Below are 25,000 nucleotides of genomic sequence, written 5' to 3'. Positions count from 1 at the left end.
AGAGAGAGACAGACAGAGAGACAGACAGGATGAGGGACAGAGAGCTATTTAACCATACTGCTCACAGAAGGTCTTTCACAGAGTTTTTCATAGCTACAACCCAAACAGGTCTGATTCAGTTTTATTGTCATCAGGTCAATCAGGACAAAGTCATTAACATGAGTCATGCTTTAGCTGGGAGTCTATGATGGAACATAGAACCAAAGGAACCTTTGTCTTCTCTCTTCAGGTGTCTTTTGTTTCTCACCTGTTTGTTGTTTCGACAGTTTCCTCTCACTTTGTTTCTCTTGTTCTCACTGAACACCAGGTCCTGAAACAAACACACACACACACACACACACACACACATATAATATATATATATATAATATATATATACAGTTGTGTGAAAAAGTGTTTGCCCCCTTCCTGATTTCTTATTTTTTTGCATGTTTGTCACACTTAAATGTTTCAGATCATCAAACAAATTTAAATATTAGACAAAGATAACACAAGTAAACACAAAATGCAGTTTTTAAATGAAGGTTTTTATTATTAAGGGGGGGGGGGGAAATCCAAACCTACATGGCCCTGTGTGAAAAAGTGATTGCCCCCTAAACCTAATAACTGGTTGGGCCACCCTTAGCAGCAACAACTGCAATCAAGCGTTTGCGATAACTGGCAATGAGTCTTTTACAGCGCTGTAGAGGAATTTTGGCCCACTCATCTTTGCAGAATTGTTGTAATTCAGCCACATTGGAGGGTTTTCGAGCATGAACCGCCTTTTTAAGGACATGCCACAGCATCTCAATCGGATTCAGGTCGGGACTTTGACTAGGCCACTCCAAAGTCTTCATTTTGTTTTTCTTAAGCCATTCAGAGGTGGACTTGCTGGTGTGTTTTGGATCATTGTCCTGCTGCAGAACCCAAGTGCGCTTCAGCTTGAGGTCACGAACAGATGGCCGGACATTCTCCTTCAGGATTTTTTGGTAGACAGCAGAATTCATGGTTCCATTTACCACAGCAAGTCTTCCAGGTCCTGAAGCAGCAAAACAGCCCCAGACCATCACACTACCACCACCATATTTTACTGTTGGTATGATGTTCCTTTTCTGAAATGCCGTGTTACTTTTACGCCAGATGTAATGGGACATACACCTTCCAAAAAGTTCAACTTTTGTCTCGTCAGTCCACAGAGTATTTTCCCAAAAGTCTTGGGGATCATCAAGATGTTTTCTGGCAAAACTGAGACGAGCCTTTATGTTCTTTTTGCTCAGCAGTGGTTTTCGTCTTGGAACTCTGCCATGCAGGCCATTTTTGCCCAGTCTCTTTCTTATGGTGGAGTCATGAACACTGACCTTAATTGAGGCAAGTGAGGCCTGCAGTTCTTTGGATGTTGTTCTGGGGTCTTTTGTGACCTCTTGGATGAGTCGTCGCTGCGCTCTTGGGGTAATTTTGGTCGGCCGGCCACTCCTGGGAAGGTTCACCACTGTTCCATGTTTTCGCCATTTGTGGATAATGGCTCTCACTGTGGTTCGCTGGAGTCCCAAAGCTTTAGAAATGGCTTTGTAACCTTTTCCAGACTGATAGATCTCAATTACTTTGTTTCTCATTTGTTCCTGAATTTCTTTAGATCGCAGCATGATGTCTAGCTTTTGAGGATCTTTTGGTCTACCTCACTTTGTCAGGCAGGTCCTATTTAAGTGATTTCTTGATTGAGAACAGGTGTGGCAGTAATCAGGCCTGGGTGTGGCTAGAGAAATTGAACTCAGCTTTCCAAAGATGTGATAAACCACAGTTAATTTATGTTTTAACAGGGGGGGGGCAATCACTTTTTCACACAGGGCCATGTAGGTTTGGATTTTTTTTCCCCCTTAATAATAAAAACCTTCATTTAAAAACTGCATTTTGTGTTTACTTGTGTTATCTTTGTCTAATATTTAAATTTGTTTGATGATCTGAAACATTTAAGTGTGACAAACATGCAAAAAAATAAGAAATCAGGAAGGGGGCAAACACTTTTTCACACAACTGTATATAATATAATATTTATATATAACAGGTGTGTGATGTTTCACCTCTCTACAGGTTGCCGTAGAAACAAACTGAAACCAGTAAGATCAATATAGAAACTTAAGATTTAAAAAATGTCTCAAACAAGTGAACTGTCCAATTATTAACACACACACACACACCTGCACGTCGCAGCTCTTCCTCTTCCTCCCTGTAGTTCTAGGGGTTTTCTTCTGTAGTCTCTCCATCTCTTTCCTCACAGCCTCAAACTTTCTGCTCCTTCCCTCCTCCTTCTCCTCCTGCTGCTGCTGCTGTCTCCCTCTCTTCTCCTGGAGTCTCTGGATCACTTCCTTCAGCTCCTCCACCACCGGCACCTCCACCTCTCTGTTGTTCTCCTTCTCCTCCTTCTCCTCCTTCTCCTCCTCCTCCTCCTCCCTCCTCTGCAGGTCTTCCCTCAGACGCTCCAGCTCTGATGGAAAGAGAAAGTTCAGATTGATCTCCTGATCACATTAATACAACGTTCTCCACTGTTTCAGGTGATGAAGATGATGAAGATACCTGTTCTCAGAGTCTCCGTCTGACTGTGACATTCTTCTACAAGTTTCTCCTTTTCGGACACGACTCGATGCAGCTCTGACACACAGAAAGATTTCAAGACAGATCAGTAGACAGACCATCAAGGACCGATGAGGTTCTGGTTTTCTCTGGAGTCATGAATGAAGAAAAAGACCGCCTTCCTCGACCGCGCTCTACCGGGTTTCTCGACCGTACTCTACGGTAGATTGTATTGTTTTTCATCTTCTCACCTTCCTTCTCCCTGTCCTGATTCCTCCTCCTTTCCTCCTCTGATTTCTCCATCTCCTCCAGTCTCCCTCGCAGAGCTCCGCCCTCAGACTCAAGCTCCTCCTTTAGGCTCTGGAGCCGACTGGTGAATTCTGCTTTCTGATTGGCTAACTCCTCACTGAGTTCAACACACCTGTTTTCATTGTAGGATGAGGACAGGAGATTAATACTTTTGAAATTAACTGATACTTAACCAGCTGCTTACTTGTCACCTGTTGGATCTGTTGTATATTCATCAATAAAACCTGATTGAAGACAATATTGATGAGCCCATCAGGCTCCTCCTGTCTACCTGTGCGTCAGAGATTCCTCCAGTTGGCTTTTCCCTCTCTGCAGATCTTGGATCTGTTGGGATTTCTGAGATGATCTCATCAGCGCTGCCTGGCTCTCCTTCTTCAGCTCCTCCATGGCGGCGTGGAAAACGCCGCCGCTGCTGCTGCTCCGCCCCTCCTCCTCCTGAAACAATCAATCAACACTGTTGCTTTACTCATTAACTCCTCAACTGATCAATCCAAAGCCATATAAACAATCAATCAAACAATCAATCGTCAGTTACTGTAAACAGAGAAACAAAAGAACAGGAAGAACCTTGACTTCCTGCTTCAGACGCTCCACTTCTTGTGTCAGAACATTGATGCTGTCGGCCTTCTCCTCTGATTGGCTCTCCAGGTCCTGGAGGCGGGTCTTTGTAATGTCCAGCTGCTGTGATAGGTTGTCAGACCTGTCAGTCTGCTCCTTGAGCTTCGTCTGGGGACCGGTGACCTGGAAATAAAAAAATAAGCAAACATTTATTGTTATAATTTTGATAGATCTCTTTGTATTAATATTGGATTGTACAGGTGTACCTAATAAAGTGACCACTCGTACCTCCGTCTGGAGCTGGAAGATGCCGTTAACAAGAGCTTTGTTCTCCTTCGTCAGTCTGGATGTTTCCCTCTGCTCCGACTCCAGAGACAGAAACACAGACGCACAGTTTGGACACTCGTCCAGATCTACGAGGGGGGAGGAGAGGAGGAGAGGAGGAGGGAGGACAGAAAGAGCCATAGTGAGAGAAGAAGGGCTAAAGCTGCAGGAAATCTGTGCAAGTAACAACATATCTGAGTGCAAGTAAATAGTTTGAGGAGAAAGCAAAGCAAATCCAAGAGCAAGCAGGAACTATTTGAGTGTGAAGCCAAGGACACATGACGACCAGCAGATCCGGGGATCGAACATCCGACCCTCCGATTGCTTAACGGCTGAGCCACAGTCGGCCCACGCTGTCACGTGATGAGGTCCACTAGGTGTCCTGTAGATTCAGCTCTCCTACCCGTCAGCTCCTGCACCTTCTGCTCCAGAGCAACCTGCTCCTTCTTCAGCTTCTCCACCTCCTCCTCTCGTCTCCTCAGCTCCTCCTCCAGGCCCCTCTTCCTCTCCTCCCCCTTCCTCAGCTCGACGATGGTTTCCTCCTTCTTATCGTTTTCCTCCTGCAGCCTCCAGATCTCCTCCTCCAGCACTGAGGAGACGGAGGAGAAGAAAGAAAGACTTTAGAGTTTTAGAGTTAAAATAATAAGGAGTAAGCCCCCATCCTTTCATCTCCTCCTCCTCTCACCTCTCCTCTTTGCCGGTCCTCTTTCCTCTTCTTCCTCCAGAGCTTCACGCTGGCGTTTCCTGTTCTCCTCCTTCTCCTCCTCTCCTCTCGTCGTCCTCAGAAGCTCCACCAGAGCCCTCTGAAAGACCAGGATGTGGTTCATTAGTCACACTGCTTTCACTGGTCCGGGGAAGATCATATCTTTTAATAATGAACTTATTCTGGGAAATCATTCAGCAGCAGATGAACAGATTGTTAATCCTCATGATCACATGAGCTCTCTGAGCCACAGGTCCACATGACTTCATGTGAGGTTTGATTAAATAACATGAGAATATATATTTCATATGTTTATGATACTTCATAACGTTGGCAGGATAGAAAAGCATGTTTTCTATAAATATAAATATCCAGAACGACCCCGTTTATCAGCCAGAAGCTGTAAAAAAAACAACGTCATTATCGCCAGAATAACATTTTTCCGACGGTCCTTGAACACATCATGTGCAACGAAGGCTTCAGTCAGAAGAAGCAAAACAAAACTTAAAATACTGAAATACTGAAAGTTCAGAACCGATCAGTGCTGCTCGCCAACATAAGAACACCACCAAAGAAACAAAAACGATAGAATATAGTGGAGGATGAGTTTCGGACATTATTATTATCATCATTATTATTTAGGCCATAATCATTATTGTAATAGTATTATTATTATCTGTGACATTAAGGTGTAACAGTGTTTACGTCGGCGTTGCTCTCGTTCTTCAGCTTGTTGATGACGTCATCTTTCCGCTGACTCATCTCCATCAGCTCTGATAACTTGTGTTGCTGCTGCTTCAGACTCTGGAAAACAAAATAACTTTATTGATAAAACACATCGTGAACAACGTGACAAACGTCATTTCAGATGCACCAAAGCACAGCAGACACCACAGAAGAAGACACTACCTCCTTGGCCTCCAGCAGTTGGTCATGTGAGCTCTGCTTCTCCAATCGCAGCGCCTCCAGCTCTGCACGGAGGACAACGTTACATCAACAACAACCAGGAGCTAAGACCTGAGCGTGTGTGTGTGTGTACCTGCAGTGTGTGTGTGTACCTGCAGTGTGTGTGTGTACCTGCAGTGTGTGTGTGTGTGTATCTGGAGTGTGTGTGTGTACCTGCAGTGTGTGTGTGTGTGTGTACCTGCAGTGTGTGTGTGTGTGTACCTGCAGAGTGTGTGTGTGTGTGTACCTGCAGTGTGTGTGTACCTGCAGTGTGTGTGTGTGTGTGTACCTGCAGTGTGTGTGTGTGTGTACCTGCAGAGAGTGTGTGTGTGTGTACCTGCAGAGTGTGTGTGTGTACCTGCAGTGTGTGTGTGTACCTGCAGAGTGTGTGTGTGTGTGTACCTGCAGTGTGTGTGCTCTCAGTCAGACAGCGGTGAACACTCTGAGCGTCCTCTCTGATCTTCTCCAGGTCTTCAGTCACTGAACTGAAGATCTCCAACAGATCAGCCTCCTCCTGACAATCATCATCAAACTGTTGATCACTGATACTCGTCATCACTGACGATCACCAGTAGTGAGACACACAGGTGCTATTGATCACCTTGTGGTCGGTGCTGACAGTCGACAGGTCGACCGTCTTACTGACGAGGTTCTTTAGGATCTCCATTCTTTTATCAGCTCGCTCCTCAAGGATCTCCTTCTCCTTCTCCAGACGCTCACTGACACACACACATTCAAACACGATGTCACATGTGTGTCACATTAGTCATGTGACACACTGTAGTTCAGTCACATGATCACGTTACCTGTAGTCTTTCTCCATCTTGTTGTAGAGCTCCATGAACTCAGCGCAGACTTCCTCTCTGATCTGAGGCTCCAGCACCAAACGCAGCGCCGCCTCTCTGTCTGACGTCTGACACACACACACACACACACACACACACACACACACACACACACACACACACACACACACACACACTTAACATTTCTTCAGTGTTCAAGGATTTTAAGAGAATACAACTTCTCCAGAAAACAGAAATAACTTAAGTTAGATCATTACCTTCTCTTCTCCCTCCATGGTCCTGTCACCTTCCTCCTCCTCGTCTTCCTCACCGCCTGCCTCCAGCACTGTTCCTTCTATCGCACTCTCCTCCTCCTCCTCCCCCCCCCACTCTTCCTCGTCCTCATCCTCCAGCACATCCTCCAGAGTCTTCTCCCAGGCCACCAGCGAGCTCTTCCTGCCCCGCCCCGACACGTTTCTGCGGCGGTCGGCGTCCTCGATGATTAGCGACAGCTCCATGGCCGAATTGTGGGGGACGTCGTCTGGGACCATCGGCCTCGAGTTCAAGACCACCACCTGGACCAGAGAGAGAGTCACGGTGCTGCATTCAGAACCTCAGTGTAGAAATACTGAATCAAAGCCACAGTACTGACCTTCTGGGCGAGGGCGGAGAACTTGAGGACGTTGAGCGTCTCGTCGAAGCAGGACGAGTTCCTGTTGATGTTGACCACCATGGAGACGCGGCCGCCACCACAGAAGAAGAACTGCAGGAAGTGGGTGAGCTTGGACTCCCTGAAGGGGACGTGGTGCGGGACCCTGCAGAGAGAGAGAAACAATCCATCAGACCCGGTCACCCTGCGAGTCCTGATGGTTCTGGTTCAAGCGGTCCCAGACTCTGAGGTCCTACTTGGTGTGCTGGTTCAGCTTCATGGAGTTGATGCACTTCCCCAGCGTCAGCAGAGAGCTGTTGATGTTTCCCGCCTCCTTCAGTCGCTCCCCGGTGTTGTGAGTCCGAGAGCAGCGCTCGGATCCGGCCAGGTCGCACAGAGACAACCTCACAGAGACACATTATTATGATTATTATTTACATCCTCTACACCAGTGGTTCTCAGCTGGTCTGGCTGTGGGACTTTTTTTTTTTTTTTTTTTTTGGGACTTTTTTTGCCAGGCAATATTCCCGCGACCCACTTTTGGGTCGCGACCCACCAGTTGAGAATCACTGCTTTACACACTGATGACCTCGTCCCTCCAAGCTTAACAGTCTTACTCGCTGATGCCGAGGACTCTGGGAACGCCGACGTCGTCCACTCGGAGGATCCTGATGGAGAAGATGCTGTGGCTGCAGAGACACACAGAGGGAAACAATCACAAAAACAACACCGCTTATCAGCCAGAAGCTGTAAAAAAAACATCAGATTTTCATCTTTCAGACGGTCCTTGAACACATCATGTGAGACGAACGCTTCCATCAGAAGAAGAAACCAAATCTAATCTTAAAATTGTGATATTTCATCATCATGTCTCATTTAAAATCCCTCCACAAATAAACCGTCATGATGGTTCTGTTTCTATAGAGGAGCAGGACTTTTATTTTGAAAATCAAGACCACAGAGAGAAAAATGTGACCAGAACAGAAACCTTAAACTCCATGAGGGTTCAGAGGGTTATAGTTTATAGTCACAAGCAGAAACTGTAGTCAAGTAAAGAAAGTAAAAGAGCTGACCTCCTGCTGGACAGATGGTTCAGTCTGGTGGAGGAGAAGCTCTGGTTCTTCTTCCCAATCTTCAGCACTCTGTAGGCCTCTTCAGACCCGTTCACCTGGACCCACCTCAGGTCTGAGACATGGAGCAACACAAAGACACAAAGACACACATTAACACACACACACACACACACACATAGTGAAATCTCTGCAGGTTGTGTTGAGGGTTCCAAACACTGTAAAAGTATCTGCTGCCATCTTGTGGTACGAGAACGTTACTACACAACACAGCTGGGCCGAGACAGTAAAGCTCAGCTTATATTCGATCATGTGACCGTCACAAATGTTCACTGATAATAAACATTGTTTACATTTCTGAGGGTTTTATAAAGAAGGTTAATTCGTTTTTAGACGCTTTAGAAACAGGAAGTGTTAAAAATCTATTTGAGTAAATATTTAGCAGTTAAATCAAATCGTTTACAGGATCTTTAACCTTCATTCAGTGAGTAGAAACAAAGATTTACACACAGGAACATGAAACATACACAACAATAAAGTAAAGAAATGTGATTCTAATCAAATTAAAATAGACGTTACCTTTGATGAACGAGTTTCCTTTGACGTCCTGAGACAGACGCAGAACCGTCCTCTTGTGGTGTCCACTGGGAACCTGATCGATGACAGATCAATGACAGATCAACCACACACACACACACACACACACACACACACACACACACACACACACACACACACACACACACACACACACACACACACACACACACACACACACACACACACACACACACACACACACACACACACACACACACACACACACACACACACACACACACACCTGCTCCAGCAGGTCGTGGATGTTGTCGTTGTAAATCTCACAGAATGAAACCCAAACAGAGAAACGGACGTTTGAGTCGACATCAAGACAAAAACTGTCCTCCTCAGAGACGCCGGTCCCTGTGCTGTCAGACGAGCCTGAAAACACACACACACACACCTCCTTGTTTTTAGCAGGTGTGGGCTCCACAAGATTTTTGTGTGAGGACCACCTTTCATTTACATGGTCGGACAAATAACAAACTTCTGACTTCACAGTAATTAAATCACTGACCGTCAAGAAAAGTTGATCTGCCAGACGTCTGACTTTTGTCGCTCTGCAGAGACAATGAGACACAATGAGACACACTGGTACACACACACACAGTAGTACACAGATGTATTTGTATGTTGTCACCTCTTTAAAGAGCCTCAGCAGGTTCCTCTTGCTGCTGGACTCTGCTGCCTGCTGGTCTGGAGTCAGTCTGCTGAAGTCTCTGCAGCGCTGCGGCTTCAGGTCGGACCGACCGTACAGACGACTGTCGATGCTGTTAAAGATCACAGACAGAGACCTGGGCAACAGACCGGAGTCATGGTCCGGACCTGAGACACAGACAGGCAGACAGACGGACGGACGGACAGACAGACAGACAGACAGAGAGAGACCGACAGACAGACATTTAAAAATAAATCAAAACCACTCTGCAGGTGAATCGACAGTAAATCGTACAGAAACGTTTGGATTCAGAGAGAAAATGTGATGAATTTTGTGAAGCTTCAACTGTGTGTCCAGATGTGAATGTGCTGGATTTGACACAGAAGACAACAGGTGTGTGTGTGTGTGTGTGTGTGTGTGGACACGTTTCACACGTACATGAACTTGATGTGACTCAGAGGAACCAGGTGACTACGGTAATCAGAGAAGCTGTTTACACAGAGCAACCTGGTTCCACTGGATCTGGTTCCACAGGACAGGGATCAGGTTTCTCCTCTACACACACTGATGCTAAAAGGGTCCCAGTCCTATTTTAAACTGTGGGGCAGTCAGAGGACAGACAGACAGACAGACAGACAGGTTGTGTTTCTGACCCAGGAATGTGAAGGTTTTTCCAGCGTTGGTGACTCCGTACGTGAACACCAGACAGTTTCCTCCAGTGAGAACGTCACGGACCAAACCACGAACTGAACCCTCAAAGACCTTCTTCTGGCTGGCATCCGGATCAAAGACCTGTACAACACATCAACCAGTTAACTACTGTAGTAAACACATCAACCAGTTTAACGAGTAAAGACGTCAACCAGTTTACGAGTAAAGAAGTCAACCAGTTAACGAGTAAAGACGTCAACCAGTTAACGAGTAAACACGTCAACCAGTTAACTAGTAACACGTCAACCACTTTAACGAGTAAAGACGTCAACCACTTTAACGAGTAAAGACGTCAACCAGTTTAACGAGTAAACACGTCAACCAGTTTAACGAGTAAACACGTCAACCAGTTAACTAGTAACACGTCAACCACTTTAACGAGTAAAGACGTCAACCACTTTAACGAGTAAAGACGTCAACCAGTTTAACGAGTAAACACGTCAACCAGTTTAACGAGTAAACACGTCAACCAGTTAACTAGTAACACGTCAACCACTTTAACGAGTAAAGACGTCAACCACTTTAACGAGTAAAGACGTCAACCAGTTAACGAGTAAAGACGTCAACCAGTTAACGAGTAAAGACGTCAACCAGTTAACGAGTAAACACGTCAACCAGTTAACGAGTAAACGCGCCAACCAGTTTAACGAGTAAACACGTCAACCAGTTAACTAGTAACACGTCAACCACTTTAACGAGTAAAGACGTCAACCACTTTAACGAGTAAAGACGTCAACCAGTAAACACGTCAACCAGTTAACGAGTAACACGTCAACCACTTTAACGAGTAAAGACGTCAACCAGTTAACAAGTAAACACGTCAACCAGTAAACACGTCAACCAGTTAACGAGTAACACGTCAACCACTTTAACGAGTAAAGACGTCAACCAGTAAACAAGTAAACACGTCAACCAGTTAACTAGTAAACACGTCAACCAGTTAACTAGTAAACACGTCAACCAGTTAACTAGTAAACACGTCAACCAGTTAACAAGTAAACACGTCAACCAGTTAACCAGTAAAACACGTTAACCAGTAAAACATATCTACCAATTAACTAGTAAACACTAGTTTGACAGACGGGTGATGTCACAGCTACCTGTGTAAAGGTGAACCTCTGTGCTGTTTGTGGGAGGGACTTGTCGCTCTGCCGGTTTGATTGACAGGTCCTGGGAGCCGTGAGGACCACCGTGTCTGGTCCCTCGATGTTCACACAGTCCTGAAGAGCAGAAGACGTGATATTAATCAATAATAATCATTACTATCATCAGTTATTATCAATCATATCATCTCTTCTAATAAACATCTGAGGATTTCTTCATTAGAGCTGAAGCTAAGAATGTTATTCTTATTACATTTTCTCCATGAATCGTTCTGTCAATAAGATGCCGTCGTGACTTCAACGTGACTTCTTGTTCTGTCCAATTAAAGGGCCGGTACATTGACTAATGAAGAGTTGATGTACCGTGAATAGAAAAATAGACATGCGTGTGTGTGTCTCTGTGTGTGTGTCTTTGTGTGTGTGTGTGTCTCTGTGTGTGTGTGTGTGTGTCTCACCTGTGTCTCTCTCTTGTCTCTCTCTGCTGCAGTAAATGGTCTCACTCTCAGATAAACCTGAAGGTTTTCTGACTGAACGATGTCCTGATGAGACAAAACAACAACACCTGTCACCATGACGATGTAAACATCCCGCTGACACCAGCACAGACAGAGAGAGAGAGAGACAGATAGACAGACAGACACATACAAACAGATTGTCTGTCTTTCCCTTCCTGCCTGACGGGCAGAGAGACAGACAGACAGACGGGTAGAGAGACAGACATACCTGTGCAGGTAAAGCAGTGAATTCACCGAGTAGATCTCTCTTGATGTCGTCCACCAGCACCGGACCGACTCTCTCCGGCTTCTCACCAAAACAAGACTCCATCATCTCTACAGACATGTAAACAAGTAAACAAGACTCCATCATCTCTACATACATGTAAACAAGTAAACAAGACTCCATCATCTCTACATACATGTAAACAAGACTCCATCATCTCTACAGACATGTAAACACGTAAACAACAGAGAGATCTTCTTCAAACGAGCATGATAAGATTATAAGATTATATCTAAACAGATTTTACGAGTAGAAAAAATAACCTTTAATCTTAATCTGTCTTGAGAAAGAGAGAGAGAGACAGACAGAGAGACTCTGCCTCGTGCGGAAATGATCAGATAAAGAAAGAGATCCTAAATATTTAAAGAGTTCTGCGTGACTTCTAACAATGAAGGATTAAAAGAGCACGTCGGAGCTATTTAGCTGTAACACTTTAGTAACGTCATTAACTAAACAGCCGCTAGCTACTGCTACTTTGTTGTTAGCATTAGCCACCACGAGCTAACTCACGTACATGCGTCTATTTGTTGGGTTTAACGTCCTTCAAGGATAAAACATCTCATTAATTCACATCTGCGCAGATTAACCTCTTCATCACAGTGTTACTCACTCTGGATGTGTTTTATTCACCAGAAACAGAGAAACATTCAGTTAACGTTGAGCTAACGTTAGCTTCGGCAGCTTCTCCTCTCTACGCGGTCTAGTTTTTAAACAGAGACCAGAGGACCAATCAGGAGGCTGGCACAAGGAGACGTCACGCAGGTATCGGATAAGATATCGCGAGACAATGTTGAGTCAATGAAAAAACTCAACAGAATGTATGTTCGGGTTTTTATTTTATTAATATGCAAATTCAAATGAATAAATCTGTAACAGAGTATTTTAACAGTGTATTATTAATACTTTGACTGTAACTGAGTATTTTTAAATGTGGTATTATACCAGTGTAATATTAGTACATTTACTAAGTACTGCTGAGTATCTGTATACTGTGGTACTGGTACTGTACTGTAAAGGAGTATTTTTAAATTGTGGTGTTAGTACTTTTACAGAAACAGAGTTTTATTTCATTTGATTTGAATGCTGCTGGTGGCGGTAATGCATCATAACGTTGTTCACGTGGTTGCTTGCGAACCGCCATGCAAACACCAAAGAAGAAGAAGAAGAAGAAGAAGAAGAAGAAGAAGAAGAAGAAATAAACACCGTCGGTTGAGATTGACGTCATCAGCCGGTGACAGAGTTGAGGATTGAAGCAGAGGATTTGAAGCGGATTTGTTGGATTAGCAGCTAGCTGTTAGCTGCTACTACTTACACTTCATGTGAAACAGTTTATATCGTTTATGTGGAAGACACGTCACACTGCTCGAGATCAAACAACCAATAAAAACGTCAGGATTCGCCGCGAGGACACGCAGCACACCGGTTTCCTTGACAACGGCGAGCGAGCGTCGTTACCGTCATTGATCAGCTGCTGATGACAGAGTACCGATACTCTTCAGAGTAATACTTCTACTACACTACCGTCATCCGTAACCAAGTACTGTACTCAAGTACAGACTCGAGGTACTTGTACTTTAATTGAGTACCTTTTATTCTCCCTCTCTACTTCTCAGAGGTAAATATATTGTACTTTCTACAGTGATATGAATCAGATACATCAGATATAGTAGTTTTACTAATCAATCAATACTTTTACACTGTAGTAGTAGTATTTAAGTACACCATCTGAGTACTTGTTCCACCAGACAGACAGACAGACAGACAGACAGAGCAGTGAATGAACCGTCTGACTCTCCTGAACCAGGTCTCTCCTGTACCAGGACTCTCCTGCTGCCGTCATGTCATCGGTGGACTCGGGCGGTGACGGTGGGAGGTGGCTGGACGCTCACTACGACCCGGTAGCCGGTCTGTACACCTTCTCGTCCTGCGTGGACCTGGCGGACCTGAGTGGTGACGGTGAGAGCCGGCTGGTGGTGGGGGACCTGGGCTCCGGCTCGTCGGGCATGAAGCTGAAGGTGTACCGCGGCACGGCGCTGATGAGCGAGAGCACCCTGCTGGACCTGCCCGCCGGCCTCGTCGCCTTCTTCATGGACCTGCACGAACCACGCATACCCGCGGTCGCTGTGGCGTCCGGACCCTGCATCTACGTCTACAAGAACCTGAGACCATACTTCAAGTTCACACTGCCGGGCCTGGAGGTCAACTCACTGGAGCAGGTCTGGTCCATTCAGGGGTATCTACTATATATATATATATATATGAGAGAGAGAGAGAGAGAGAGAGAGAGAGATATGTGGTCCATTCAGTTGTATCTACTATGAGTCACAGAACCCTGTGTTATAACACAGGTCACTGTTTTAGTTACTCTTTAATTGTGACGTGTACTGCGCTGTGATTGGTCAGGACGTGTGGCATCAGGCGAGGGAGGGCGGGATCGACCCCGTGACGTTGAGGGAGATGTTGGAGAGCGTCAGGAAGAAGGCCAACGTCCCGCTGTCTGTCCGCTCGCTCAGGTTCCTGTCCCTGGAGACCGGAGACATGGACGAGTTCGTCCAGCTGCACAAGCAGCAGCCAATCAGACGGCAGGTAACTCCGACACCATTCATAATATAACCCACCCCTCCCTCCCTTGCTCTGATTGGTCGATCGTTGCCTGTGTTTCAGACCGTCATCACCTGCATCGGGACCCTGAAGAAGAGCACTGCGGACGAGGACGGCGTCAGCTGTCTGGTGATCGGTACGGAGAGCAGCGACGTCTTCGTCCTCGACCCCGAGGCCTTCATCATCCTCTCCAAGGTAAACTCCCATCACACACTGGTTTGAACTGGGAGGACAGGAGTTATTGTTTGTGCAGCTCATCTCATGGCTTTGCTCTCCGTCATCATGGAGATGGTTTGACGACTGAGCGAACTCCACAGTCCTCGCTGAGGAAAGCCATGAGATGTGGCTGAAAGCTCCAGGAACAAAGTAAGAAACCTGTCTGTATGACTGTTGAAGATGTCACTGCCGGCCGCTCCCGCCATGATGGACGTGACGGGGCAGTTCGACGTGGAGTTTCGCATCACGGTGGCGTGTCGCAACGGAAACATCTACATTCTGCGCAGGTAAGACTCACCCGTATGAGAGAACTCACCCGTATGAGAGAACTCACCTGTCTAAAGAGAACTCACCCGGCTGATGTTTGTGCTGCTGCTCTTCAGGGACTCTGATAAACCGAAGTACAGCATCGAGCTGTCGTATCACCCGGTGGGTCTGGTGAGGGTCGGGAAGAACGTGGTGGTCGGCTGCACCGACGAGAGCCTACAGGGCTTCACACAGAAGGTCAGCTGAAGCTCGTCTGAGGGTTCTAAGGTAAAGAACCTGAATACGTTCTGCAGGTAAACGTGGTAAGTGTGTCTCTCGTCCTCAGGGTAAGAAGCTGTGGAGGGCCGTCCTCCCGGCTCCCATCACCACCATGGCTGCCATGGACCTCCCCACCAGGGGCTTCCAGGCGGTTCTGGTGGGCTTGGCCAACTGTGAGGTCCACCTGTACCGGGACAAGAACCTGCTGAGCACCATCAAGACGCCCGACGTGGTCACCAGCATCTGCTTCGGCCGGTACGGACGCGAGGACGGGACCCTCATCGTGACCACCAAGGGCGGGGGTCTGATGGTGAAGATCCTGAAGAGGACCGCGGCCTTTGACGACCGGGACGGAACCGCTGGGCCGCCGCCGGCCCAGAGCGTCCGCCTCAACGTGCCCAAGAAGACCAAGCTGTACGTGGACCAGACGCTGAGGGAGCGTGAGAGCGGCCTGGCGATGCACCGCGCCTTCCAGATGGACCTGAGCCGCCTGCGCCTGTCCGCTGCCAAGTCCTACGTCAAGGCCCTGGAGTCCAGCCTGACGCCAATGTCCTCCAGCCTCACAGAGCCGCTCAAGATGAACGCCGTGGTTCAGGGTCTGGGCCCGGCCTTCAAACTGACCCTGAACGTCCAGAACACGGCGGCGTGTCGGCCCGTCATGAACCTGGCCGTCAGCTTCCTGTACGACGAGAGCCTGTACCGGATGAGGAACCCGTATATGAGGATCCCTCTGCTGGTGCCCGGACTCGTCTACCCCGTCGAGACCTTCGTGGAGTGCACCAGCGACAAGGGCATCTCTGACATCATCAAGGTGTTCGTCCTGCACGAGGGGCGGAGCTCCCCGCTGCTGACCGCACACATCAACATGCCCGTCAGCGAAGGACTAACACTCAACTGACAACGCTTCAACTTCATTCAGTAATGACTCCAAACATCATGGGACTGATCTGACAACACGACGCTTCAACTTTAATCAGTACAGACTCCAGACATCGGAGCCTGACAGTCCCATAATAGTTAAAGTCCATTGTAATGAATAAAGTTGAAGCGTCATGTGATGTCTGGACCAAATGAGCTACGGTCGTGAAGCTGACCTCAGAGTCACAGAGATGTGAAACATCACCATCTGCTGGACGGCTGCGAGTAGAACTACTAAATATAAATACTATTACAAAACTATTTCAAAGAACTCGGAGACATACAATCTTGTAGATTTGTTCAGAACCAGTTTTGTGTCGATTTGTTTAAGTTTGTGTTCCATGTTTAAAACAGAAGGGAGACCAGATGTGTGTGGATGTGAACTACAGATCCATCAACACACTCATCGATCTCTCAGGGATTAAAATCACTTTTATTGTTAAAGGTTTGAAAAAGAAATGCAGCGATACTGATTTTGGTTATTTGTCCTATTTATGAGTTTATATCGACGTATTTATTTGTTAATTAGTTTACAAAGTTCATAAAGTGAGACGTACAGTTTATTGATCACTGATCGCTATCGGGACTAAAAGTCAGATCGCTGCAGTTTATATAGAAATAAGACAAATATATTTTAAATGTATTTTAAATGTAGTATTGTATGAAGTGAAATAAAACAATGAATAAAGTTATTTTTCAAAGAAAGGAGTGTCCAGGATTCTTTGTCTTGAAAAAGAATCTCAATTTAAACCCAAATGAATATTTATTTATGATTAATTTATTACTGGAAACTTTACGCTTCAAATATGTTGAATTATATTTAACATTTTCTGACTGAAGACTAAAGCAGCACGTTAAAATAATCTGTAATGAACACCAACATGTTTATTCTCTTTACATTCCTCACAGCAAACATCTCACAAAAGAAGTGAAACAATAACAGTAATATTCTGTAGATGTGAAACAAACAAAAAATGATTCAAACAAATAAAGTGAAGATTGTTGACTTTTATGAGCATTACAATTTAAAATGATTAAAAAAATGAAAACGACTTTTTTTAAATGTCAACATTCTGTGGATTCCAGTTTGTGACGTATGGAGGTCAAACAGGTGAGGACAGGTAAACAGCTGCTGTTTGCTGTCCCGACAGTCGATGTCACATGACAACATGTGACATCATCGACTCTTTCATTGTGAAATAATAAAACATCGTGCGGACTTTCCACTGTGTTGAAAGAGGAACGTCAGCTTCTATAAAACGAGAGAAGAAGTTCTTCATCAAACTAAGATCTGAAGATGAGACGCGTTGTGATTTTGTTGGGTGAGAATCTGAATCATTGACTTAATCCTGATTATAACGAACCAATCGGAAGCTTTGAACGACATATTTTAGTGATCCTGCTGCAAACATTAATATAAGATTAATTTTAAATATTTAACACCTCGTTCTCTGTGACCAACAGCAATGTTCTGTATTTCCACCCGTTGATTTTCTGTCTGTTAATCGTGTGTTTTACAGTGTTTGGTCTGAACATTTGTCTTCTCTATTTTATTAAATACACAAAGATTTAATTGACTAAGATTAATAAAGTAAAACTATTTGTTTTAAGTTAACGTCTGATTAAATATTAATCACAGAAGAGCAGCGAGACAAAATGTTGATATTTTACTGTCGTCGAGTCTCTGGAATGAAAACCTTTGTGGTAAAAAAACAACTTAGAAATAACACGTGTTCACATTTACCAGTATTGTGGGGACTCACAGCCTTATGGAGACACTGTGATGAAGGTCCCCACTCTGTAAAGTCAATTAGGATTCACACCTGTTGTTTTGGGTGAAGTTGAAGTGAGTCTCCAGGGAATTAATGTAAGTCAATGTAATGTGACAAAAACAAGTGTGTGTGTGTGTGTGTGTGTGTAGCTGTGTTGTGTGTGTGTGACGGCGTAAAGTTCGGTCAGCTCTGCAGTGGAAACTCTGCCAACAGCAGGAGGACGTCAGACGGCTGGGGAGACGGACACTATGGAGCCAGACGGTAACACAACAACTACACTACTATTCAGGTGCATTGTGGGTAACGTAGGCTCCGGTGTTTGAGAACTAACAGTCCGGACTGATCATCTTTTTGGGTTTCGGACGGTCCAACTAAAGACTTGTCACGTTGGACTCTTATAGACGTCGTACATTTTAAAGACTTCTAATGGATTCATTGAAACAATAATAGATGAGTTGATGTCTTTGTGGGTCAACATCTGGACGTGTTTTAGGGGGACCAGGGAACACAAAGGTCTGGACATCGTGTGCAGCGATGGATCGACCGTCTACGCTCCGTTTAATGTGACTCTGAACGGAGGAGTCATCGTCTACACCGACGCCAAGAAGGCGGCCATCAACAACGGGATCAACCTGAGAGGAGAAGGTCGGTCCATCGGTTCTTTACGTGTGAATACGAGACCGGGAGCTCTTCTATTGTCTCTCAACAGCTCTCAACATGGCAGCGGCTGAGCCGGCAGCTCAGCGCTAACAGTGCTAACAGCGCGAACAGTTCTAACAGTGCTAACAGCGCTAACAGTGCTAACTATCGCAACATTGCTGACAGAGTTAACCGCTTTATGGTATTTTACACTGTGGTATTAGTACTTTTACTGTAACCGAGTATTTTTACAGTGTTGTATTAGTTCTTTATATTTGACAGAATATTATTACACTGTGGTATTAGTACCTTTAATTCAACCGAGTATTTTTACACTGAGGTATTAGTACCTTTACTGTGTATTTCTTCCTGCAGGTCTGTGTTTCAAGTTGTTCTACGTTCAGCCGGACCGACTCTCTGGATCGGTGATGAAGGGCGAGAGGATCGGCGTCATGATGCCGATGCAGACAGTTTACAGAGGAATCACCTCACATGTTCACGTCCAGATGTGCGACAAGAGCGACCCAACGCCATATTTCTGATTAACCCTTCAAGGACCACTAAAGCTCTTTTCATTGGCTGTTGGTCTGAAAGCACTGCTGTTATAAACCAATAAAATGTAATGAGCACTTCTGTTGTTTCTTTATTCATCTCTAACTATGTAAAACACAAATACACTTTGTAAAGTTGTGTTCTAAACTAATGTTTAATATTATCGCAGTTTCTGTGACTGAAGAATCAGAAGCTGAAAATGTGTTTCATGAAGTAAAACATCGTTGTTTTAAATGTATAACACCTGTTAGATTATTTAATAATCACAGAAGAGCAGCAAGAGAAAATGTTCATATTCTACTGTGAACAATCGTTCAGTCTCTGATGTAAAGAGTTTCTTTGTGGTAGAAAACATAAACTTCTAACATAAACGATGTGTTCAGATCTACCGGACACATCGATGAGGTAAACTAAAGATTAAAGCTTTTTTAATTGCTGCTTTTATAAACTAATACAATTTAAAAAGCAGGTTAGATGCGTTTCTTTTATTATCAGAGACAGCACAAACATCATTTTATGTAATGTTTGAGTTTTAAATAATGTGTCGTCCACAAACTGGAGTCACATGATCAGACTGAAGACAAACAGGGGACCCCCCCCCCCGCCCCCCCACACACACGCTTGTGACCATTAAAATCCACTAACAGTGAGGTAAAGTCTGAAATAACGACAAAAGAAATAACGACAAAAGAATGCAAGAGAATGAGTATAATTAGAAAACAACAGCTTTTAACCTGCAGAGGTGACACACACACACACACAGACACACAGACACACACACACACACACACACACACACACACACACACTAATCTGGTGTTATTGGTGAGAAGCAGCAGCTGCACAGCTTTGACCTTTTTCTGCTCTCTGGTCCAACAAATAAGAGAGAGTGAAGCTCTTATTTCTGCTTCATGTGCATTACCTGAACCAGCCCTAACTATTAACCTGAACCAGCCCTAACTATGAACCTGAACCAGCCCTAACTATGAACCTGAACCAGTCCTAACTATAAACCTGAACCAGTCCTAACTATAAACCTGAACCAGCCCTAACTATAAACCTGAACCAGCCCTAACTATAAACCTGAACCAGCCCTAACTATGAACCTGAACCAGTCCTAACTATAAACCTGAACCAGCCCTAACTATAAACCTGAACCAGCCCTAACTATAAACCTGAACCAGCCCTAACTATTAACCTGAACCAGCCCTAACTATGAACCTGAACCAGCCCTAACTATAAACCTGAACCAGCCCTAACTATTAACCTGAACCAGCCCTAACTATGAACCTGAACCAGTCCTAACTATAAACCTGAACCAGTCCTAACTATAAACCTGAACCAGCCCTAACTATAAACCTGAACCAGCCCTAACTATAAACCTGAACCAGCCCTAACTATGAACCTGAACCAGTCCTAACTATAAACCTGAACCAGCCCTAACTATAAACCTGAACCAGCCCTAACTATAAACCTGAACCAGCCCTAACTATAAACCTGAACCAGCCCTAACTATAAACCTGAACCAGCCCTAACTATGAACCTGAACCAGTCCTAACTATAAACCTGAACCAGCCCTAACTATAAACCTGAACCAGCCCTAACTATAAACCTGAACCAGTCCTAACTATAAACCTGAACCAGCCCTAACTATAAACCTGAACCAGCCCCAGCTATAAACCTGAACCAGCCCCAACTATAAACCTGAACCAACGCTAACTATAAACCTGAACCAGCCCTAACTATAAACCTGAACCAGCTCTAACTATTAAACCTGAACCAGCCCCAGCTATAAACCTGAACCAGCCCTAACTATAAACCTGAACCAACGCTAACTATAAACCTGAACCAGCCCTAACTATAAACCTGAGCCAGCCCTAACTATGAACCTGAACCAGCCCCAACTATAAACCTGAACCAGCCCTTACTATAAACCTGAACCAGCCCTTACTATAAACCTGAACCAGCCCTAACTATGAACCTGAACCAGCCCTAACTATAAACCTGAGCCAGCCCTAACTATGAACCTGAACCAGCCCTAACTATAAACCTGAACCAGCCCTAACTATGAACCTGAACCAGCTCTAACTATGAACCTGAACCAGCCCTAACTATGTTTGCTTTAATTTACTGGTTTCAGGGTTATACCATGGAGTGAACCTCCTTTGTGTTACCATCTTCTTTTTTAGAGGGCCAATAAAGTCTAGTGTCCTTCTTAGTGAACCTGTAGAACTATTGACAAGATGATCAACCTGTGAGAGACTAACGTTATCACACGAGTCCTCTGTTATATTGAGACATGAGATTGAGTTAAATACAGACGGAATCACTTCTTCAGATTGAGCTACAGAACTATCAGATAGACATCTTGTGTAGAAGCCTTTGTCTAATGGTGTACACTGTCATGATTAATAGAGAGCAGTTCAGTAAAAGAGTTATGTAACACGAGTCACCCACAGTGTGGTCGTGTTGGGTGCCAACAATGTTGTGTAATCCAAAGATACAAACACTCAAGGACATGTGTTTCCAAAGATATTTTAACGTGTGAAACAGCAGCTGCTAGTTTTTTAATCTGTGGACTATAAGTAAGAGACATCAGAGACATCAGAGACACCAGAGACATCAGAGACACCAGAGCGTCCAGACACACGACATCTTCATCAGATCACTTCATCAGAGATCTGACCATGAAGGTAAGTCTGTACCTTTATATATCTGATCAGTACTTGTAGTATGTTAACAGGTTGAGTGTGAGGATGTAGAATATTGACATAAGATTCTTTATTTTCTCATTTCTGTATGAAGCACTAAACTCTATTTACAACTTGACTCCAGGGCTGGATTTACCTTCATATATTTTAATTTAATGTGTTTATTGTTTCTTCTGGCAGCTTCTCTAAATCTATATTTCTAGAGTGGAAGGTAAAGTCAGTCTCCTTCCTTCTACAGTTTGAAAACACATGTATTTGACAGAGGAATCAAAAGCCTGCGTGTAGTTCTAGTATTCCAGCTGTGCTTGTTAGTGATGCTAACTTAGGTTAAACGAAGGATAAATACACACATTGGTTACGATGTCAGTGAGGAACATTTAGCTTTAAAAGCACAGCAGGTCTCATGCTCTGACTGCAGAGAACAAACTCAGAAATGTTCAACTAGTTTTTGCTAAGACATGAAGACAACGTGTCCTCTGTTCCAGCCGGTATTAGTCGTCCTGCTCCTGGCTCCGGTATTGACCAGCTGCATGGCTCTCGTCCTGCCGCTGGACTGCAGTGACATCCACAATAATAACAACACCCGACCCAGCGGAGTGTACACCATCTACCCCATCGGATCCACGTCTGCTGTCCAGGTACACGTCGGCCACCTTCAGATGATCTCAGTGTTCAACTTGAGAAGACAAAAGTTGTGACTGAAGCTTCTGATACAACAGATACAAGCAGTCGTAGTAGTACAATAGTACTACTACAGGTTGTAGTACCTATGGATATATTCAATATTTCTAGAGGCATCAGATGTATTGATGAGTGTGTGTGTGTTTGTGTGTAGGTGTACTGTGACATGGACTCACTAGACGGACGCTGGACGGTGAGTATTTACCTCTAGCTCTAGATCTTCTTACCAGTTATCAACGCTGCACTGAACCTCTTGTCCATCTCACCATTCTGTCCTCACTGGTGAACAAACCACAAGATACTTGACCTCTCTTGGGGCAGAGACTCTCTACCAGCCGGAGGAACGATCCACTGTTCTCTGAGTTCCTGTCCATGAACATCACAGTCCGGATCGGTGACAGAGGACGACCCCGCCTCCATGCTACCATTAGATCTCAGGCCTCGACTTGATTTGAGCATCAGTTCGTCCGTTGTGTCCAGAATAGATGAGTCCAGTGGCTGATTATGTGTTGTGCTGTGAAGTGTCAGAGTTAAACATATTTACAGTGACGGTGAAGCAGCACTCTGCCAAAGGTGCGTTTAAACATAAAATATTCTGTAATTAACAGAAGTTGAAATAAAAGTTTTGCAGGTGTTTAAGCTGACTGAACGAGGTTCACAAACCCTCCACTGAGAACAACAGCAGTGAGTCCTGGATGTAGACGTACCACTGGTTCAAACCTTGATGTCTGGGAACTTGAGCTGTTAGACATCTTGTGTTCAGCTCGTTAACCCTCCATCTCGTCCCCCAGGTGTTCCAGAGGAGGGTGGACGGCTCGGTGAACTTCTACAGGCCCTGGGATCAATACAAGGTCGGCTTTGGTAGCGCTGCAGGAGAGTACTGGCTCGGTGAGGAATGAAACCAAACCACCGGTCGTGACTTCGGGATGTTTCTATGTGTTTATGAGTGTGTTTGTTTTCAGGTCTTGAGACTCTCTTCCACCTGACTCTGAGGAAAAAGTACGAGCTGCTGGTGGACATGGAGGACTTCAGTGGAAACAGAGCGTCCGCTCATTACTCCTCGTTCTCCATCGACCCAGAGTCCTACGGATACACACTGCATGTGTCTGGATTCACTGATGGAGGGGCAGGTGAAGACTGGCTGAAGGACTGCTCTCATAGTGGAGGATTTGGGTCGTCCTCATGCTCAGGACTGATTGACCAAAAACACAACTCAATGTAAATACAGTTTTAAAAATATACCACTATTAGTTGTATCATGATATTCTCATTATACTCTGCAGGAGACTCCCTGAGTTTTCACAACGGACAGAAGTTCTCCACCTTCGACAAAGACCAGGACGATTATGAGGGGAACTGTGCCAGACTATTCCTGGGTGCGTTCTGGTACAACAGCTGTCACAATGCAAACCCCAACGGGGTTTATCGTTGGGGGGCTGACAGTACTCTCCATGCTGTTGGAGTGGAGTGGACTACTTGGAAGGATCATGACTACTCCCTGAAGACCATCAGCATGAAGATCCGTCCTGTGCAATAGTTCAGGACCAACGTACAGCAGAACATCAGCTGACGATGATCTAGATGTGATCACACAGAACCTTTAGATGTAAACACGTGTTCAGTCTGATAAAGTGAACGTTTTAAAGTCAGACCAACATTTGGTGGAGGTTTGAAACCCTGATGTGAATCATTATCTGCTGTTGACAATAAACCAGAAGCTGTCTTCACTTTGTCTCCTGTGTCTCTCTGTCTGGATTCTCTCTGTTCAAGACTTTGGTGGACGATCACTTTTCGTGAAGAGGCACAGCTGGAATACTAAAACTAGACGCAGGCTTTTCATCCCTCCGTCCAAACGTCACATAGATGTGTTTTCAACTGTAGAAGGAAGGAGACTGACTTTACCTTTCACTATAGAAATATAGATTTAGAGAAGCTGCCAGAAGAAACAATAAACACACATTTAATTAAATCATATGTAGAGTATCTGTAGGTAAATCCAGCCCAGAACCTGTTAACATACTAAAACTACTGATCAGATATATAAAGGTACAAACTTACCTTCATGGTCAGATCTCTGATGAAGTGATCTGATGAAGATGTCGTGTGTCTGATGTCTCTGGTGTCTCTGGCGTCTCTGGTGTCTCTGGTGTCTCTGATGTCTCTCTCTTATTTATATCCTAAATATTTATAAATAAGTGAACAACTGCTGTTTCACATTAATACAACAATTCCCTGAACATGTCACGGATTGTTTGGACCCTTTATGCGGTCAAAAGCTCTGGAACCAGTAAGAAGGTGGACCTTGAGTTGAGTCTGTTCTGTTTCTAAGGTCTCAGAAACAAATCATCCTGATAACAGTGTGAATGAATTTATTACTGATATCATCTGTTAATGTGTAGTCATGATCTCTAATCTATAAAGACGCTCAGCTGAGGGACCTTTGGAGTGAGAGTAGAGGACCTGCAGACCGTTTATCGGTTAGATAACAGCTGAACTAACCCGTAAAACAGACCTCAGATCAGACTCGCTCAACACAAACACACTTTGTCTCCTGGTTTCACACTGAAGGTGAGTTCCATCTGATTAATTTTGACGTCTGAACTCGGCTCTGTTTCCTCTGAGTCTTTCTGTAGCTCCGTGGAA

The 25,000-nt window shown here is 44.8% G+C and overlaps 4 protein-coding genes across 6 annotated transcripts in view; 3 read left to right on the top strand and 1 right to left on the bottom strand.

Annotated features, from left to right (window-relative positions):
* Positions 1-12,436, bottom strand: part of LOC142934018 (kinesin-like protein KIF20B) — a 13,484-nt gene extending 1,048 nt beyond the window's left edge. The window contains exons 1-28 of the mRNA XM_076078362.1: positions 12,353-12,436; positions 11,686-11,792; positions 11,418-11,501; positions 10,960-11,079; positions 9,802-9,940; positions 9,131-9,315; positions 9,008-9,050; positions 8,735-8,871; positions 8,470-8,542; positions 7,894-8,005; positions 7,438-7,509; positions 7,078-7,224; positions 6,824-6,986; positions 6,450-6,746; positions 6,193-6,299; positions 5,988-6,105; positions 5,789-5,900; positions 5,351-5,412; positions 5,147-5,245; positions 4,424-4,541; positions 4,142-4,327; positions 3,703-3,827; positions 3,424-3,597; positions 3,128-3,291; positions 2,799-2,968; positions 2,551-2,625; positions 2,175-2,461; positions 248-310 (exon numbers count right to left, since the gene is read on the bottom strand). Of these exons, the coding sequence (XP_075934477.1) occupies positions 248-310; positions 2,175-2,461; positions 2,551-2,625; positions 2,799-2,968; positions 3,128-3,291; positions 3,424-3,597; positions 3,703-3,827; positions 4,142-4,327; positions 4,424-4,541; positions 5,147-5,245; positions 5,351-5,412; positions 5,789-5,900; positions 5,988-6,105; positions 6,193-6,299; positions 6,450-6,746; positions 6,824-6,986; positions 7,078-7,224; positions 7,438-7,509; positions 7,894-8,005; positions 8,470-8,542; positions 8,735-8,871; positions 9,008-9,050; positions 9,131-9,315; positions 9,802-9,940; positions 10,960-11,079; positions 11,418-11,501; positions 11,686-11,790 (3,537 nt within the window). The 5' untranslated portion in view covers positions 11,791-11,792; positions 12,353-12,436. The remainder of the gene's footprint in view (positions 1-247; positions 311-2,174; positions 2,462-2,550; positions 2,626-2,798; positions 2,969-3,127; positions 3,292-3,423; positions 3,598-3,702; positions 3,828-4,141; positions 4,328-4,423; positions 4,542-5,146; positions 5,246-5,350; positions 5,413-5,788; positions 5,901-5,987; positions 6,106-6,192; positions 6,300-6,449; positions 6,747-6,823; positions 6,987-7,077; positions 7,225-7,437; positions 7,510-7,893; positions 8,006-8,469; positions 8,543-8,734; positions 8,872-9,007; positions 9,051-9,130; positions 9,316-9,801; positions 9,941-10,959; positions 11,080-11,417; positions 11,502-11,685; positions 11,793-12,352) is intronic.
* Positions 12,437-12,771: 335 nt separating this feature from the next.
* bbs1 (Bardet-Biedl syndrome 1) lies at positions 12,772-16,707 on the top strand. 3 transcript variants are annotated; one of them, XM_076078357.1, is made up of 7 exons: positions 12,772-13,305; positions 13,563-13,958; positions 14,146-14,328; positions 14,407-14,538; positions 14,740-14,846; positions 14,943-15,063; positions 15,152-16,707. In XM_076078357.1, exons 2-7 carry the CDS (start codon positions 13,581-13,583, stop codon positions 15,980-15,982), a joined length of 1,752 nt encoding a protein of 583 aa, XP_075934472.1. In that variant the 5' UTR covers positions 12,772-13,305; positions 13,563-13,580; the 3' UTR covers positions 15,983-16,707. The 3 variants fall into 3 exon arrangements, with proteins under 3 accessions (XP_075934472.1, XP_075934471.1, XP_075934470.1); XM_076078356.1 differs by having other exon boundaries at positions 13,547-13,958; XM_076078355.1 differs by having other exon boundaries at positions 12,772-13,357; positions 13,547-13,958.
* Positions 16,708-17,098: 391 nt separating this feature from the next.
* On the top strand, positions 17,099-19,007 carry LOC142933993 (leukocyte cell-derived chemotaxin-2-like). The gene is made up of 4 exons (XM_076078333.1): positions 17,099-17,113; positions 17,899-18,035; positions 18,268-18,419; positions 18,789-19,007. The coding sequence occupies exons 1-4, from the start codon at positions 17,099-17,101 to the stop codon at positions 18,953-18,955; spliced, it is 471 nt and encodes a 156-aa protein (XP_075934448.1). The 3' UTR covers positions 18,956-19,007.
* Positions 19,008-22,523: 3,516 nt separating this feature from the next.
* Positions 22,524-23,894, top strand: LOC142933994 (microfibril-associated glycoprotein 4-like). The gene is made up of 4 exons (XM_076078334.1): positions 22,524-22,550; positions 23,149-23,245; positions 23,320-23,487; positions 23,641-23,894. The coding sequence occupies exons 1-4, from the start codon at positions 22,524-22,526 to the stop codon at positions 23,892-23,894; spliced, it is 546 nt and encodes a 181-aa protein (XP_075934449.1).
* Positions 23,895-25,000: the final 1,106 nt, after the last annotated feature.

The sequence above is a fragment of the Anarhichas minor genome, unplaced genomic scaffold (assembly GCF_050575085.1).
Source record: "Anarhichas minor isolate MPS153535 unplaced genomic scaffold, ASM5057508v1 ptg000065l, whole genome shotgun sequence".
Classification (NCBI taxonomy): Eukaryota; Metazoa; Chordata; class Actinopteri; order Perciformes; family Anarhichadidae; genus Anarhichas; species Anarhichas minor.
The sequence above is the reverse complement of the archived record's forward strand: the minus strand, read 5'-3'. Positions and strand labels throughout refer to the sequence as shown.